This window comes from Octopus bimaculoides, chromosome 7 (genome assembly GCF_046866305.1).
Source record: "Octopus bimaculoides isolate indiv1 chromosome 7, ASM4686630v1, whole genome shotgun sequence".
In the NCBI taxonomy this organism is placed as follows: Eukaryota; Metazoa; Mollusca; class Cephalopoda; order Octopoda; family Octopodidae; genus Octopus; species Octopus bimaculoides.
In genome coordinates this window covers 31986290-32006046 of record NC_142934.1, presented here as the reverse complement: position 1 = coordinate 32006046, position 19757 = coordinate 31986290, and the positions used below count along the sequence as shown (strand labels likewise).

At 35.9% G+C, this 19757-nt stretch overlaps 1 protein-coding gene across 2 annotated transcripts in view; it reads right to left on the bottom strand.

Moving 5' to 3' along the window:
• The window catches only part of LOC106882826 (serine/threonine-protein kinase SMG1), a 182020-nt gene that overhangs the window by 112298 nt on the left and 49965 nt on the right, over positions 1-19757 (bottom strand). For both annotated transcript variants that reach the window (XM_089355110.1, XM_089355109.1), the window contains 8 exons: positions 19223-19353; positions 15644-15805; positions 14939-15048; positions 13636-13732; positions 7773-7874; positions 6151-6330; positions 4782-4881; positions 874-1075 (listed from right to left, as the gene is read on the bottom strand). In XM_089355110.1, coding sequence (XP_089211236.1) covers positions 874-1075; positions 4782-4881; positions 6151-6330; positions 7773-7874; positions 13636-13732; positions 14939-15048; positions 15644-15805; positions 19223-19353 — 1084 coding nt within the window. The remainder of the gene's footprint in view (positions 1-873; positions 1076-4781; positions 4882-6150; positions 6331-7772; positions 7875-13635; positions 13733-14938; positions 15049-15643; positions 15806-19222; positions 19354-19757) is intronic.

The following is a 19757-nucleotide window of genomic DNA, read 5'->3' as shown; positions in this document are numbered from 1 at the left end:
AAGGCAAAATATGCCTTAATTTCATTCAAGCTTGTGGAAAACCACAAACTATCCTTTTTTATATTTTGCTTACTTTCAGCGTAACGGTTTGTTTCAAATAAGTTCATAGGAAAAAGTAAAAAGAAATAGTCCAAAGCTTTGCTCTCGTGGGAAAGACTGTGACTTGGTCCAGTTTCTTCAGAAAAATCACTGAAAGAAAGTTTTCAAATTTTCACTCCATTCAGGTACCAATTCATTCTCTTTATTGCTATCATCGGAGCTCTCGGATTCACTGCTTTCACTTTCAGAAAATGAAACATCAGATTCATTATCAAATACCACGTGCTTTTTTTTTCAGTTATAGAGTTAGATTTATCAAGGTCTTCAGTGGAAAATCCTTCAAATTATGACTCGCTGCTTGACAGAATGAAATTCGTATCCATTTTTTGTCAGAATTACAAATTTTCGAAACACAACAGGAACAAGTTTGGAAAAAAATCTCCCAAAATTCACAGAATTAAAATAACAAATCAATCAATGTACAAAACTGTAGCCGAACTGTTTATGCAGTATAATCATGTGTTTTCACGAATGTACTAACGAAATTTGCTCTGATATTCTCATTTAAATATGAACATGTGATTACGGGCGGTTTTGGGCAGCTTGGTCACATGAACCAAAATTTTTTTCAGGCGACTTGGTAACGAAAGAGTTAAATGATGATAATGATTTCACAAGTCAGAATTACACAGTTTTATAACAATAAAACATGAGTAGCAACAGCAGCAGGAAAAACTTGCAACAACTGAAAAGAAATTGGTGTAGATCTGTTAGGTAGGAAATATTAACTTGAGAGACAGTTCTACAGATAGATGATCCATTTAAAACACATACCTTTTTTGGGATCATAGGATTTCAGGCCATCTTCTAAATCTCCCTTGTTTCGGATTTCAGCTGCATAAGCTTTTATGACGCTCTCAATCGTTGTGAATGTCTCTTGTGGTTTGCCTAGTGGAGTTCTCAGGCGAGACAAGACACAGAACTGAGCAGCTTCCCATGTTGACCAGAACCACAGCAGTGCATAATTCCCGCTCACCTACAATGAAAATTATCAAAGTACACACTACAATAATATTAGGGAGTCATATAATTATTGCTAAGTTACAACTAAAAACTGTTTTTATGTGTTGTCACTAGGGAAATCAACTGGCAGAGCCTATGTTCACTTACAACACCCAAAATTTAATGAAACAATTATAATGCTGCCACTTATTACTGAGGGGATCTGTATTTACTTTGTGGTAATTATTTACACATCCATGGACCAAACTATATAAGAGTTAGATGTCTTTATAATAAGCACAACACAGATGATAACATATAACCCCACAAACTTTTCTATTAGCAATCAAACACTACTGACATTGTAATGTGAAATTTTTAAAACCAAAATAAGATATGAAAGGAATAAAATAATTTCATCATGTTGTACACCCATTTTCCCAATTTAGCAAGAAAAGTCACATTTTCTCAAATTTGGTTATCTGCATCAGCACAAGACCAAAGATTTTTGAAACTAGATCCATTATGCTAACCACTAAAGAGTTTTGTACAATAAATTGCCTGAAATATAAAGATATAGGGCACAAGAACAGCAGTCATAGTAGTGTGATTTCCACCTTTACAAGAGGCAAAAGCAAATCATCAACTAAAACCCAGCTGAAGACATGTATGCACCTGTTCATATATCAATACTTTATAAATAGATGTCTAAAACTAGAAACCAATGTAGTATAAAACCATCTGACAATACCATTACTTCACAGTTACTATTTTATAACCAATTTTACTATGCTTACACAGATGAAATTGCTGTTGCTGCAGAGATCATATTTACAATAAGAATCCCTTCCTATCGCTAACCACTCAACTAAAAAATAGGATCAACCTGATTATTTTTTTTATTAAAGTTAAACAAAGGAAGCAGGAAATTACTATTTTTAAATCTCACAACATAAGATATTCAGCAACAGTACTTTGTAGTAAAGACTGTTTGCCAACATAACAAGGCAGTCCTGGTTTAGGACTAATGTTGCTGTAATTTAGCCCCAGGAAACATCGTCTTCAGCTGGCTATACAACATGATCTGTGTCCTTATATTTTCGAACAAGGGAATCTAGCACTCCCGCTCAGCTCAAAACAATATCTGCGTATCGCGATTTCTGGGTTATTCCCCTTCATCAGTACAGAATAATTGTTCGGCTAGAGATGGAGCTGCCAAGCCAAATTCCCTGGGGATAAATTACAGCAGCATTCGTCCCAAACCAGGACTGCCATGTTATGTTGGCAAACAATCTTTACTACAAAATACTGAATATCTCACGTTTTAAAAATAGAGATTTAAAAATAGTAATTTTTAAATTTATAGATCAGTGACTAGTTGTCACTTTGAAAACTATATATTTCGAATTGGAATTTGGCAGTGCCAGCTCTACCCAAACATTTTTTTTGTTGTTATTTTGAAGAACTCTAGGCAAATTTCTTTTGCAAAGCCACCATTGTTGGGTGGTGGTGAATAACCAAGAAAAATGAGAAGTTATGCAGAAGCTGCTGGAGATCTGTGTGGAAACAGATGTTACAGTGGAATGGAGAGCTGATAAAGAAATATAGTAGTATGGTAGAGAAGGAAGGGTCAAATATAAAAATGACCCTACCAGAGGAGGAAAAAATGAAAATGGAAAAGAAGACAGTCATATTCAGAATGTTTTCAAATGAAAACAGAAGAAATGAACACGCACCGCAGGAAGAAATACAAGAAATTTTGGAAGTACATATAGGAGACAGCATAGAGTTCTTTATGAGAGGAAAGAGATATGCGTCTATAGTGGTAACCTTTATATCAGAAGAATGGGCGGAAAAAAACCTCCAACAAGCTGATACAGGGAGAAAAATGGACTTTGATGCCAAACTGTTTGGACAAAAGAATTGTCAGAATTAGGGTAGGAAGAATCCCACTGTGGACAGATCCAGAGTGGATAATAGCTGCAATATTTTATTCGGAGATGAGGAAAGAAAGTGAAGACGTGAAGATGGGCATGATAAGCCAAACCCAACAAGTGAAGTAGAGGGGCTACGGATTAGAGATAATCTGTGCATTGAGCCCAAAATATTACAACGAAATACCTGAAACTTTAGAGCTACCAAATGAAGAAAAGCTGGAGATAATGTTAGAGAGGAGACCCCCAAAGTGTTACAAATGTGGTGAAAGAGGGCACTTGAGAAAGAAATGCCCTAGAGCAGCAGTGGAAAGTGTAGAGGAGAGTATTTAGGAGAATAAATGGTAGAGAAATAGCAGAAACAAATAACAGAACAAGACGGGGGAATTTTGTGGAGGTGAAAGCAAGAAAAAAAGAAAAAAAAACGATAGTGGAATTGAAGAAGTACAAAGCAACAGAAGAGGAAACCCAACCAACAACGAGAAACGGGGAAGATTTACCAGTAGGATCACCAGTAAAGGACTTACAAGTACAGAAACATTCAAACCCACAGACACTCAAACACATAGACATGCAAAGAGACAGAAGTATAGACGAACAGAAACAAGATAACTCAGAATTACGGAAATCTAAAGACATAGACACAGAGACGAAATATGCAGAATTACAATCAAATGAACACATAGACACAATCACAGGGAAGCCAAGAATTACAGAGCCCCCCCACAAAAAAAAAAAACAGACATGCAAGATACAAACAGGAACAAGACTTTTTAAATGAAGTAGGACACCCTAAAAGTTAAAAGAATTTCAAAATTGGAAGACATTATGAAAGAGTGAACCCACTAAGGCCTGAGGTGGATGTTGAACCTCGTGCTTCAATGGTGAATTATGTGGATGAAAAGGAGAAGATGAAGTGGTAAGTCGTGATTTATTTTAAAGACTGTGAAAGACAGAAGAAAACATTTGGTTAAACTTTTTGGTTTAAATAAAAAAAGAAAAAGAAAATAAATCCTGTAACTATATGAATGAACAATTTGTTTTAAAATGTTTTCTTTAAAATTGTAAGGTGAAAAAGAAAAGGGAAGTCGCAGTTTCACCTCAGAGCAGGGGTGGAAATTGTTATTTAAAATGTAAAGTTTTAAAGGAAAAAGGAATTCACGGTTTCATCTCGGAGCGGAAGCGAGATAGCCGTCTCATTTTCATTGTTATTTAATTCATTTTACATACATCCTTTCATGTGTTTTTTGTTCCCACATGTCTGTGTATATCCCCTCTGTGTTTAGGCATTGTGCCTGTAGTAAAGAATGAACCTCTAGCCAAACAATTACTCTGTGCTGATGAAGGGAAATAACCCGGAAATTGTGATACACAGATATTGTTTTGAGCTAAGTGGGGGTGCTAGATTCCCTTGTTCAAAACTATAAGGACACAGATCATGTCGTATAGCCAGCTGGAGATGATGTCCCCTGGGGCTAAGTTACAGCATCATTCGTCCTAAACCAGGACTGTCAAGAATATATCACAAATATCTGCAATAGTGAATATATGATCAATAGTTTTGGATCTTAACCCATAAATATGAATCTACTTCAGACCACTTGTATAAATGTGCTTAGCTCTCAAATTTCATAATTACATGAATATAGGGAAGATCACACCAGTTAAACAGGTTCTTTATTAAACATGATTTTAATATAACTATGTATAAACATTAGTCCTATATTAAAACCATCCAAATTACTGAAAATTTTTGCTAATTAAATGAAACCAAATTCAACAAAAACAGTTATAGGCATTGCTTACCAAAGATGCTAGTGTCACGGCATCATCTTTTTTCTCCTCTTCTTTCTCTGACATTTGACTGAAGAACATACTTTCCAACCAATTTAATGAACCAAATGTACTGAAAAAGAGAAACAGTAAATAAAATTTAATGCAAGAATGGCCCATAAGCATATGTATGAGGATATGTAAAATTATGTATGTAAATGTTAGTGGATGTGGGGTTTAAGTTTATTTCCCAACCACACAGCTTCGGATTCAGTCCCACTGTATGCTACCTTGGGCTGGAGTCTTCTACTATAACCCAGGGTTGGCCAAAGCTATGTAAGATGATTTGGTGGACAGACATTGAAAACAGCTCATCATGTATATGTGTGTTTGTGTATGATAGTTGTATCACCTTGTTTTTCCATTATATGATAACTGAGTGAGTGTCACCATCATACTAGTGGTGTCATTCATTTCAAGTCTTCTGTGAAAAATATGTCTGACCAAGGGGAAAAAGTGAGAGTTGGCAACAGAAAGGGAACCAGAGTATAGAAAATTTGTTTTGATGAAACCCATCTTACCCATGCAAGCATGGAAAAGTGGATGTTAACATAATGCTGATGATAAAAAAGTATATATAACAACGGAATGTTAATAGTTAAAAATATTATATGTATATCTAACAGCAGAAAACTTCACTTCAAAACAAGTATAGTTTTCTTGTAATGTAATATCTAGAATGTTTGCCAGCAAGAGCTGTGTAAATGACGTACTGGTGAAAGCGATCATAGATTTCCTTCATTGAAATACATCAAGTTTTTATATTAATGACACACACATTTAAGGGCAGTGGATTATTGCAAAGGTAGATTAAATTAAATACATTACAGAACTTGGTTTTGTCTTATAATTTCTGATTTTAGATTTGCTAGGATCAACAAAAAGAAACACCAGTTGAAGCACTCCACTCACTGAGTGAAATTTCCTTTAAGTCACATCCTACCATCTTCTAAAAGAATGCTTTGGATAAGTCATTTCTATATACATTGTCTGAATAAAAGCTGCGATGATAGATAGGAGAGGACTGACTGAATAATTGTCTGTAGATCATACCTTCACTAACAAACAATTTATGAATTTACATCTATGCAGGACTGACCTAGGGCTAACCAACATCAAATAGAGTAATATACTGAGATGGATTTAATCAACTATATCTTTTTCTCATCAAAAATTAATATTTTTGCTTCATCAAGTATAATTTACAAAATTTGAAGTTTTAAATAAATTTAATTAAAAATTAAACATTTTGATCAGATATGTAGAATATACTTGAGACAAACAGAATAAGAATGAGATGGAAGGAGATAGGAACAGAGAGAGAGAAAGGAAATCAATTTACCTTGGCATGTTGTTTTGTAGTATGTAAGCCATGACTTGTCTAAAGTTGTGTGAATGAAATATAGCTGGCTGTGTGCGGCATATGTGCTGACGGCGGGCCAACCAAGCAGCTTTAAGGCCTCTTACTTTGCAGCTAGTTTTCGTCTGTAGTCCATCTTCCAGCCTCACCAAAGTAGAAAGGCTGCAAATAAAAAAATCCAAAGAGAAAAAAAGAAACAAATGTTTAAATCACTGATAAACCACTTTATAATAGGGAAATAGATGAGAGAATTCAATTAACCACTATGAAGTGTTGTTTTGTAATATTGTGTTAGTGGTTTGTTGAATGGCCAGTTAGCTCTGAAGTAACTCATTAAATATCTAGAGCAGTTAGACACATTTTGTATTGTGTTGGAGTAAAAGATGGCAAGCAAACTAGTCTAAACTGAGCTTCTCAGCTTGGACAACATTCCAAAGGTTATCAATTAGTCATTAACAAATGTTTAATGTTTCAAATTGAGTACTTGAAATATTAGTTTCACATTATAAAGGCAATAATGAACTTGGAGATGCAGCACTTTAGGCTCATGTCTTCTACTATAGCTCTGTGAGTGGATTTTTATAGATGGAAACTGGAAAGAGCCCACCATAAAATAATTGACTATATTCTCCCCAAAAACGTGTGGCCACTGTTAGAAAACATTATCTTGTATTCTTTTATAGTATTTGTCAAACTATATAACATCACATCCCATTTTTAGGAGCCTCTTCATAGTCACTTAATCTACTGTATTTAGAAACCCCTAAAATCATACCCTACATTTTAAAAACAGAAAAAGTATACATTAGATACTGTAGTCCCAAACACACCTAAAAGGACGGGATGATCACAGCTGGAATGTCCCTAATCAGGACTGACTTGGGGCTAAACAACAATAACACCACCCCATTCTCATGGGCGAAATGGCTTTAAAAGAGTAATTGATTGTTATTTTTTATAGTTAATTGTTCTTCCTACCATTAACCTGAACAGTGTTGCCATCATTTTAATGTCCACTTTTCCATGCTTGTATGGGTCAGAAAGAATTTGTCAAGGAAGATTTTCTATAGCTGAATGCTCTTTTTATCACCAACCCTCCCTTGCTTCCAAATAAGATAATACTTCCCCGTCGTTGGACATGTTAACATGGAAAGACATCACTTGTATGACTTGTATGATGGTAATGCTCATTTACAACTATCCCACATACTAAGAGAAGGAAACACAAAACATGTGTGCACACACACAATGGACTTCTTTTAGTTTCCATCTATCAAATCCATTTGCAAGGTTTTGGTTGACCTGGGGTTATAGCAGAAGATACTTGCTCAAGGTGCAATGCAGTAGGACTGAACCCAAAACCATGTGTAGGAAAGTGAACTTCTTAACCACACAGCCATTCTGCACATGTGTATACTGTATATTTTAAATTGATACAAAAACAAGATAGAAACGCTTAAGTTACTTCCTAATAAATGCCTTATATTAGCTGAAAAATATAATTCCCTGAGAAACGTATACAGCACAAATGAAAACAATATCATAATAAAAAGAGATCTTAAAAATAGAAATGATGGTGAATAGAAATGAATCTCTCAACGTACCATGCTGTTAGATTTAAAGGGATGGCTTTCAACAGGGAACTGTAGGCATCTTTAACATGTTTGTGATGGTCAGTTAGACGATAGATACACAATTCAACGCAGCTGTCGATGATTAAAAAAGAAAAGAGCAGAAAAAGGGAATAATTGATATTCAAACAATAATCCTTTATTCCACTTTGAATAAAAAAACAACAAATTTTAAACTTATTTCTCCTTTTCTAGACTGCAAATGAACTAACTCCGTTTCAACTATCCAGAATGTCAAATTTAAAACAAATACAGGCAAATAATTTTTGTTTCTTTTTTGTTTTGTTTTAGCCACCATCATATGGTAATTATAAAGCAATTGCATGCTACTTTCAGTAGCAGAGATGTCTTGTGGTTTGGTGAAAACAAATCTTCTCAAATTTCAAGAATCTTCCTTGGGATTCTTGCAGAATACAGAGTGGCACTTTTCTGCAGGTTGATAATGCTTATCTCAATTCCAACATCCTTCAGTCTTTTAGGTAGCAATTTGAGTGGTGTGCCCAGAGCACCAGTCAACCACACCAATAGTTGTCACCTTTGTTTTCCACTGACATTTTTCAGTTTCTAAGTTTATGATCTTACACTGTGTTTTTTTGTCCTTATATCATTACTATTATTTGTTGTTGTTAGTAGAAATGAACAATTGCTCAATTGTGATGAGAGAGAGCTACAGGCAATGTGTTGTCTATGCAGCATAAATAATTTAGTTTATTCAATGATTTATGTTGCATTTAAACCAGATTTAGTCCCTCTTCAAAATATAACAATATCAAGCAATCTTATAATGATGCCAATCATAATAACTAATCATCTTTATTGTTTTATTATATTCACTTTTCCATGCATGAGCTGGATGGATTTTGTGGAAGCAAATTTTCTATGGTTGGATGCTTTTTTTGTCACCAACCTTCACTTGCTTGCAAGAAAGATAATATTTTCTCCTTGTTGGACATGTTTTCACAGAAGATTGGAAATGAATGACACTGTTTGTATGATGGTGAGGCTCAGTTACAACTGTTACATTATAAAACAAGGAGAAAATAACAGAGAGAGAGAGAGAGGCAGACACACACACGTATGTATGTATATATATTTATATGTGTGTGTGTGTGTGTGTATATACTAGACTATCCATGACCCATTGGGTTACCAGGAAAGTCTGAATTTCCCAGCAATAGAGTTTTGTTTCGTGGGCTGTTTTATTCTTTTCCATGTTATTTCGCATGCTTTCAATGAATGTGACATTGAAATCACACACAAATAGCTCCTTTCTCCAGAAAAGGAAAGATTTGGCTGCTATTTCTTGCACACCCTGCTACCATGTAATATGTATTTTGTGTCTTTTATCACAAATAGCTGTTACGTGGTAGCAGGGCATGGTAGAAATAGCAGCCAAATCTTTGACGGTGAGATATGTTGAATGCACTTGAAGAAAAACCTATGGACAAAAATCATTTCACACCAAGGTTACGGATGGGTCTTTTATGGAATATTTACTGTATTTTAAAAGTCATTTTCACTCTAAAATATTTTTTGAATATGTCAAAAAGAATTTTTGTAAAGGTATTCGCTTGAAAATAATTAAAAAATAACTTTAAAATATTGTCTGTTTAAAGAAAGCTAAAATATAAATACTTACTGTACAAACAACTTACATTTTTGAAATCACATTGACTTAAAAATATTTCTTAATGATTAAAATATTGTGTTTAACAAAAGTGAAAATAGAAACATTTACTGTAAAAAACATCATATCTTTACGTTGTCAAGTCACTGTATCTGATCAAAAGCATCACCAAAAAGTAGTACATGGATAATTATTTCTATAACTTTCCTGGGCAAGATCTCATTTAGAATTTGGAACCACTCTTAGATGAAACTTTTGTAAGCTGTGTCCAGCACTGCCAAGATGATGTTATCTGAAGAGACACAGAGTGCATCACACATCCAGCCTCCAGAATGAGAAAATGACTGTCATGCCTTCAGAAAAGGATCATCAAAACTTAAATCATTTTATTTCACATGCATGCATGCCTGCCTGCCTATGTATATATAAAAGAGAGTCTCTATGTGTGTGTGTGTGTATGTTGCCGATTTTGATGTAAGGGGTATCAAAAGATTCAGTAATCTTTCAGCTACCAAAGAACTTTACTTTCATTTACACATTTGCATTACAAATTTTTAACATTATAATCTTTACTATAAGTAAACTATTGTAAACATTTTATACCACAACAATAATGTCACATTTTCTATACGAGTGTGTACCTTAAAAGACATTCATTTTTCTATATGTTATGAGGAAATACAATTAGTCACTCACTCTCACATGCACACGTATATACAAAAAAGATGTATGCACATGTATCTATGTACATGTATATGAAAGATAATGTGTGTGTGTGAGAGAGAGAGAGAGAGAGAGAGAGAAAGAGAGAAAGAGAGAGAGAGAGAGAGAAAGAGAGAGAGAGAGAAAGAGAGAGAAAGAGAGAGAGAGAGAGAGAGAGAAAGAGAGAGAGAGAGAGAGAGAGAGAGAGAGAGAGAGAACGAGTGAGAGCTACTTACACATACATGTAAAAAAATACTTACAACACACACCTTCACTCAGTCATTCTCTCTTTTTCTCTCTCTCTCTCTCACATACACGTAAACCCAGTCCATTTCATATACACGTACATACATCTTTCACTTTCTGCTCCCACTTCAAAGTAAATGTTGCCTTTTCACTTTCTCTTCTCTTTCAATTTCTGCTCTCTTCAAAGCATTTTATTTTCTAATTTTCATATTTTACGTTTAATTATATCTTTGTATAATCGGGCTCACTTAGTAAATATTGCTTTCATTATTTTATCACAGTCACAATCTGTCCTTTCTAAACAAACACCACAGTAGCCCAACAACAAAGGGTGAAGCAGTTTGTCAAGTTTTACCTTCCCCTCAAAGAAACATAGATTTCAATTCAATTCAATGAGAGAGAGAGAGAGAGAGAGAGAGAGAGAGAGAGAAAGAGAGAAAGAGAGAGAGAGAGAGAGAGAGAGAGAGAGAGAGAGAGAGAGAGAGAGAGAGAAAGAGAGAGAGAACATTGCAAACAATGAAATGAGAAAATTGTATAAATAAAAGGCCATTACTAGCCCGAATTTGTCAACATCCAGAAAAATGGATATTTTTAACAAAATTTTCTACAAATACCGCTTAAATGTTGTAGCTTCAGAATATTTATGGGAAAGAATTTTTCCGAAGGGGTGGAAAGAGGAGTTTTGGAAAATTCAAATGATCTGACTTTTTTCCCTCAAAACGTTCAGGAAGATGGGTATCTTTTAATGAAAATTTATACAGATCCCTTTCAAACAGCATAGATTACAATTAATAAAGAAATTTGCAGGGAAAATTTTTTCAGGGATTTTAAGCCACAGCATTCAAAATGATGGAATTGGGGGGTGGGGTGGGGGAATATCTGTATAAAAGGTAGAACTTGACAAACTCTTTCTTTTTACACCCATTCCCTCATCATCCTATTCCAGACCTATTTTGGCCAATTTTTTTTGCACTTCAAAACGATGGGAAGAGCATTTTTGGTAAAAAAATAAAAAAAGTTAATATTTCAGAAGGAAAGTGAGTGATTTAAGGGCGATTTGGCTATTGTTTCTAGCACATCCATAGACAACCCTCCTTCTTTATTTATCACTCTCACATGTATTGATGTTTTTCAATATTTTTTCTCCATACATACATTTATATACTATAAAAAAGAAAATTTGAGAAATAATGAATTTTTTCCAACCCCACTCCCTGTCCCCAATTGTTTCTGTTTAGAAATTAAAATAATGGAGAGCCTGAGAAGGTAATTGCTGGCATTTATCCACAGTGATTAAAAAAAACTATGGAGATGTATTTGCATAGCAAGTGATTTGATTGGAGATCAAGTGCTGAAACAAAAACAATTGCAGCATAGATGTTTGTAAGCCATTCAAGAACACACAAAAACTGTTAGTTTCACAGCATTACTCAAACACAGAGGTCCCGTTGCATCTATGTAATGATATGAAGGGGAAGGTTAGGGGAAGTTTTAAGGTTGGTTAGGGTTAGGGCGTCATTACACGCCCACATAACATACATCTAAAATTTTTTGTACGTAACACCTGTATTTAAGTAGTACCATTAAGGGACCTCTGTATTTAAGTATTACAAGTTTCACTTCAACATTAAAATTTCATTTGTGTCAAAATATTTTCAGCGCTTTGAACCCATGACCTATTCACTGACAAATGTGATGCAGCATGAAGTTTTGTCAGTGAGCACACACATTCATTGCCTTTCATTTGTTTGCATGTGTATCTACATGTGTGCCTGAGTATATATTGGTGTGTGTGTGTGTGTGTGTGTGTGTGTGACTGTTGAAGTCACTCTTGCAACTTGTGTATATATTGGCTTAGTGGTATAGAATGTTTGGAGACGGTGAATATGGTGCAAGTTTCAAGTACTTGTCAGTAACATTTTTTTCTCCTTGTCTAACAGTAATTACTCTAAAAAATTTTCATTCAATAAATAATGTTTTTGCATTACGTATACATTAATAGAATAAACTATCGGTTTTCCAAATGCCTCAAACGAAAGAATGCCATAAAATAACTTCCTTTGGCATACACACACACACACACACACTAAGTAAAAGTGTATAAATTGTTATTTCTTGCTGTGTGCATGCACAAAATTACAGCTCAAATCCAACTGAAATCATCTTTTTCTGTTCCATAATTCATGTGATAACCATATTTAAAATCCTGATCTTCGGTATAAACTTAAAAGGAAGTTCTCCCAGAAAACTTGTCCTTTACCTGTTGTTTCTAGCATGTCCATTTGTGCCCCTGACCACCCAGATTGTTTTCCTAAATTTCTTCCAATTCCTGTTTTCAATAAAGGAGATTAGGATTTCGCCCCAAAAAACAGGTTCTCAATATTTTTATTTTATTCCTCCCCACCTCAATTTCTTTATTTTTTCACATTCTTTGAAATTTTTTCTTGGTAATCCATGAAGAAAAAAAAAAAAAATACAACTCTTGAAAAATTTTCTTTCTTTTTTCTTAAAGAAACACCAAAATCTCATTCCCAAACATCCACCCATCAGCTCACCACTTTCATAAAACTATAAACTCCCAATGTTTCACTTTTAGCATTTTGGAAAGCAGGAAAGTTTCTTCAGAAATAATGTTGTTTACCTGCTGTTTCTAGCATGACAGGTTTTCTGGTGGAGCTCTAATATTTTTTATGTCTGCTACTTCAGTACAATTCAATGCATGTAGGAAACATCAGATGAAAGTGAAACATAGGGTGTTTTTAGCTTTTTGAAAGTGAGTAGGTGAAAGGTAGGCGAGGCAGGGGAAGGGGCATTGAAGGTTTCTTTAAGAAAAATTAAACTTAAAGAAAAAAAATACTTTTCAGATTTGTAACCTCTGTATTTTTCTACAAGGATTAAAAAACAATTCGAAAAGAAGTTACAAATTAAGAAATTGTGGTGGAGACAGGGGGGAAATTTAAATTTTCAAAATGTGATTTCTGGGCAAAATCATATTAACCCCCTTTTATATGATGAAACAATACATAGTTTGTGATCCTTCTTAAGAACAGAAAGCACTTTCATGCAAACCCATGCAAATTGTACCCTCCCCAACTTCGCTTTTAAACAAATGATAACTTCCATTACGTCAGTTCACTATATATCAGCTGTGCCAATTCTGCCCATAAGAAAGGAACAAATAATACAGTGTGGCTGTAGATCATAATACCCGGGCAATGTCGGGATGCATTGCTAATTTATAAATAAAATAAAGATAATTACCGAATTAAGATGTCATCTGAAATGGAAGGGCTTGATTTCAACACATTGTGTAGACACTGGCATGCGCTCAGACAAATCTGGTGTTCCTGATCATAACCTGTGGAAGCAAAGGGATTCACGAGAGTCAAAAAGCACAAGTTAAGAAGTACATCCAACACACACTATTATAAAACCAATAAAGGAGTCTGCAACATTTCTTCTTTCAAATATTCTTTTCTCAATGGCTGGTATCACAGGTTCCATGTTCTCATATTTCACATATAACAAAATATAAATATCAATATAGTTTCATTCAATCACCAGCCTTAAAGGCTACCCTACAATCATTTTCATTGTTTTGATGTCCACCTTTTCATTCTTGCATGGGTCATATGGAATTTTCCGAGGAAGATTTTCTACAGCCAGATACCCATCTTGTCATCAATCCTCATCTGTTTAGAAGCTGGGTAATATTTCCACACAGCCAGATGTTTTTCATAGAAGACTGGAAACGAACAAAATTGCTTGCATGACAGTGATGTTTGTTTATAAAATCACAGGCCATCAAGACAAGGGTATACACAAATGTGATGATAGACACACATACATGACAGACTTCTTTCAGTTTCCATCTACATATCTAGTCAAAAGGCTTTGGTCAGGCTGGAGCTATGGTAGAAGGCACTTGCTCAAAATACTGTACAGTGGGAGTGAGCCTGAAACCATGTTATTGGGGAAGCAAGCTTTTTAACCACATAGCCACACCTGTACTTCAGACTTTGCTTTAATTACTAAGATGTACAGACAACTTCTTCATTGAATTACACTGTAGACCTGTTTAATACAGCATTTAAAACTTCCTTTGTAATGGGTATAGAAAATGAATAATAATACACTTGAGATGAGATTTTTAAAAGTAGATATACAAGAACTTAGATGGGATATAAATATCCAATTGCTTTAGAAGGTGTTTCTTCTGGTCATTACAGAAAACAAAGTTAAGATATTAACATCTCACAAACTAGGCTTTCAGGGTATACAAGGACTGAATGTATTAAGATGGGAATATACAATCAGATCTCAAAGCTTTTAAGTGAGATAATATTTTGAAATCTGATGTTTGGAGAATCTAGAGTAAAAGGAATGGAAGAGGCTGACATGGAATTAAAGGATACAAGAGGTATCGCAGGAAAATAGGCAAAGAATAATATGAGAGCTAAAGGAAACATTTAGATTTTGGTTCATGTTTTGCTAGAATGGAAGTGAAAACAATAAATTGCTATCAAAATTCATACAACAATCAAAATTAGGTGATATTACTTACCAAGCCATATTAATGCCTTTAATAATTCTCCAAATTCTGTGGTCAGATATACATTTTGGCTTGTTTGGAGAGTGTTGGCAATTTCTGAACACCACTTGAGGCACAAGCATCTAAAACAAGAATAAACAAAAAATTTAGTCAAAGTCACCACAACTGATCAAATACATAAATGTATTGCTCCTACTTTCATCACCATCAGTATTAGTTTTGCAATATGCAATGAACACATAGTAAGCTCCCAAATGCAATATATGTGCAGAAAATTTCCAAGTGAAGAGTGCAATGTAGCTTTAGTGCCAGTTGGAAATAGTAAGACAAGCAACTTATTTTTACTCTTTTAAATATACAAAGCTACTTTAGAAATTATCATAACCAGAAAAAGAAAATCTATGAAAAAGAAGTAAATCAAACTTAAGCACGTTTGGCTCCACAGATTAAAAAAAGGGATCTGGATGTATAGGCAATTGCACTCCTAGTCTGTGCCAACATGAAAAACCAGCTCCATTCTTATCATCTCAGTTCATAAGACAAGGACTCAATGTATTTTTTCTTTTTCTATCTACCCTGCTGCTGTAGGGCACATAAGATTCAGTGCTTTGCTCAATGACACAGTATTCATTTCTGTTGTTAGCAGCTTAATCCACTATGACATTGCCACTCCTCATTTCAGTTACTTTTGGAGAAATGACTCATTGCTATACTCACTTGCAGTCATAGGTGACCATATTCAGAGACAGTATGTCAACAAGAAGCCTTAGTATTGCTGTAAAGTGACCAGATGTAGCAGGACTCACACCAGCTAGCACAGACCCTTCCAGAGCTGTGTTCTGAGTCAGCAAACTGCTACTGGAAATGAAGTTACTGTGTCTGTAAATAGAAGAAAGGAAAAAAAAATGAAGATGTAATGGAGTATTAATTAACAGATAAAAGTGATAAAGACAAATATAAATGCACATATAGAATCAGATACCAACACAGCACCCATGACTTTTAGAAACATTTTTCATGCTCATAACTGTCAAAGCATAGAATAAACTATCCATGACAGTTCCTAACTTTAAAAATTCCATGCTTCCCTAAATTTGTCATCACCACTCCTGATATGCTTATGCACTCTTATTCTTTACAGCATTTTTACTGCTCACTTTTCTGTCTGTCAGGTTTTGTTTTGTGCACTGTACATGTACTTCTAGCTTTCATTGAGGGTTTATCTTTACTTGATTTATATGCCTGCTTTCTGTCCCTTCTTTTCACCTTTCCCAACAAGTTGTTGTGCACCTAAACACTGTTTACAATAAGCTCATTATATCATATCATATATATATAGTTGCAGGTATGGTTAAGAAGTTTGCTTCACAACCACATGACTTCAAATTCGATGCCTAAATTGTCTTCTATTATAGCCCCAGATTACCCATTATCTTATGACTTAAATTTGGTAGGTAGAAACTGTACAGAAATCTGTCATGTGTAAGTTTCACATTGACACTGCTTAGAGAGCAGTGATGTCTTTGTGTCTCACACAAAACTTGATAACTCAGTAGTATGATGCTGCAAAGATATGGATGAAGTACCTACTTGGAAAAAAAAAAATGATTGGCATCAAGGATATCCAACCACAGAGTACGATCACAATAAACATCACCCAAACCATTATAGCAGGGGAAAAACAGGAAGGAAAAAAAACAACACTGATGTATATATGTACACATGCACACTCACATGATACACTTATGTGCATAAACAGTGTGTGTGTGTGTGCATGTGTACTGATAACTATACAATTAAATTCATACCATAGTTTTAGGCAAATGTCTTAGTGGATATGAAGCAGATATTGAGATAGAAATAGATCTCTGGCTTTGCTAAACAATCAATGAAGTTCACAAACAGTGATCATAATACTTATGTAGATACACACACATTCAGATATTCTTGCATGGGGACTCAGAATTTTACAAGTGAAAGCACTTTGTGCTTTGTCATTATGATCAGTTAACGTCCAATTTTCCATGTTTGCATGGGTCAGGCAGAATTTGTCAAGGTAGGTTTTCTAAGGACAGATATCTTCCTGTTGCCAAACTTCACTTATTTCCAAGCAATGCAGTTTGGGTTCGTGCCAGAGAAAAGCACCACTGATGCTATATTTCTGGTAAGACAGCTGCAAGAGAAATACCTAGCCGAAGATAAACCTCTGTACCTGGCTTTCGTTGACATGGAGAAAGCCTTTGATAGGGTCCCCGATCCCTTATCTGGTGGTCAATGAGGAAGCTAAGGATAGAAGAATGGTTAGTGAGAGCTGTGCGAGCCATGTACAGAAACGCTGTCAGTAAGTTGAGGGTTGGCAACAAGTACAGTGAAGAATTCTGGGTAGAGGTAGGGGTCCACCAAGGTTCAGTCCTCAGCCCCCTCCTATTTATCATAGTCCTCCAGGCAATAACAGAGGAATTCAAGACTGGATGCCCCTGGGAGCTCCTCTATGCCGATGACCTTGCTCTAATTGCTGAGTCACTATCAGAACTAGAGGAGAAGTTTAGGGTGTGGAAGTAAGGACTAGAATTGAAGGGCCTTAGAGTCAACCTACCAAAAACCAAAGTCCTAATAAGTAGGAAGGTAGACAACACACAAACCCCTTCAGGTAGATGGCCCTGCTCGATCTGTAGAAAAGGCGTAGGTAGAAACTCTATAAGATGTACCCAGTGTAAGCTATGGACACATAAGAGGTGCAGCAATATCAAAGGAAGGCTAACTAGCAAGATAGTCTTTGTATGTGGCAGATGTTCAGGAGCAATAAACACTGAAAATGTGCAGAAAACAACTTCTGCCACATTCCAGGGAGAAAAACTAGACGTAGTTGATAGCTTCCGTTATCTAGGTGACCAAGTTAGAAGTGGGGGAGGGTGCACTGAAAGAATAAGAATAGCCTGGGCAAAGTTCAGAGAGCTCTTACCTCTGCTGGTGAGAAAGGGCCTCTCGCTCAGAGTAAAAGACAGACTGTATGACGCATGTGTATGAACAGCCATGCTACATAGCAGTGAAACATGGGCTGTGACTGCTGAGGACATGTGTAAGCTCGCAAGGAATGATGCCAGCATGCTCTGATGGATGTGTAATGTCAGTGTGCATATTCTACAAAGTGTAAGTACCTTGAGCGAAAAGTTGAACCTAAGAAGCATCAGTTGTGGTGTGCAAGAGAGACAATTGCATTGGTATGGTCATGTGGTGAGAATGGATGAGGATAGCTGCGTGAAAAAGTGCCATACCCTAGTGGTTAAGGGAACCTGTGGAAGAAGTAGACCCAGGAAGACCTGGGATGAGATGGTGAAGCACGACCTTCGAACTTTAGGCCTCACCGAGGCAATGATTTGTGACCAAGACCTTTGGAAATATGCTGTGCGTGAGAAGACCCAGCAAGCCAAGTGAGACCATAATCCGAGGCCTCTGCCAAGGGTGTAGCCAGCCCACTTATGCGTACCTTTCTTTCATTGGATACTAAACTCCGCTTGCGAAGATCTGTTGAGGCAAGTGAAATCGAAATCATGTTGGCACCTGTACTAGTGGAGCGCTAAGAGCACCGTCCGAGCATGATCATTGCCAGAGCAGGTGTCTGGCTCCCGTGCCAGTGGCACATAAATAGCACCATTTAAACGTGATCGTTACCAGTGTTGCCTTATTGGCACTTGTGCCGGTGGCACGTGAATAAACATTCAAGCGAGACCATTGCCAGTGCTGCTGGACTGGCTCCTGTGCAGGTGGCAGGTAAAATACACCATTTTGAGTGTGGCCATTGCCAGTACCGTCCGGTTGGCCTTTGTGCCGGTGGCGTGTAAAAACACCCACTACACTCTCGGAGTGGTTGGCGTTAGGAAGGGCGTCCAGCTGTTGAAACTCTGCCAAATCAGATTGGAGCCTGGTGTAGCCATCTAGTTCGCCAGTCCTCAGTCAAATCGTCCAACCCACGCTAGCATGGAAGGCGGACGTTAAACGATGATGATGATGATGATGATGGCCAGACAGATTTTCATGGAAAACTGGAAATGAACAACATTATTTGTTTGACAGTGATACTTGTTTAAGACCAACATGTCATGTGAAGGCAAGGGTATACACACACCAGGCTTCTTTCAGCTTCCGCCCATCAAATGCACTCACAAAGCTTTAGATGGCACAAGGCTATAGTAGAAAACACTTGTCCCAAGACTACATGGCCAAGTTTCTTAACCACACAGCTATGCCTACCTGGTGAGAAATAAATCAAAGAAATAAACAAAAAATAAAACTTACCTGGTACAATGTGAATAAAGAGAGTGAATGGTTGCATACTGGACTGCAGGATAACGGTCTACTAGGGGCTGGTTCAGGGGATGAAGGTGTTTGATAAGAAGATCAAATATACTTGGTGTCAGTGCCCACATCTGAAATATGAAATTGAACAATTAAACCCATATATTCAGTCGTTACTCTCAGACTTATGAAGAAGATAATGGTTTGCACATACAAATGACTCTACTCTTAAGAACATAAGGACAAGGAAAGAATTATCAAACATTTTAAATGGTATCAAATAGTGATATAAAATAAGTTAACTCTTTCATGACCACATTTCAAATGAAATATACTGGTATTTGGAACATAATTAAGAGGTTCTCACAAATTATAGTGGAATGTTTTAGTTCACTGCTAGGAATCTAGCATCCCCACTCAGCTGTACTGTTGCTGAATATCTCTCGTTGAGAGATTTACAAATAGTAATTTTCTAATTTATAAATCAGTAACTAGTTGTCACTTTGGAAACTATATATTTTGAGTGGGAATTTGG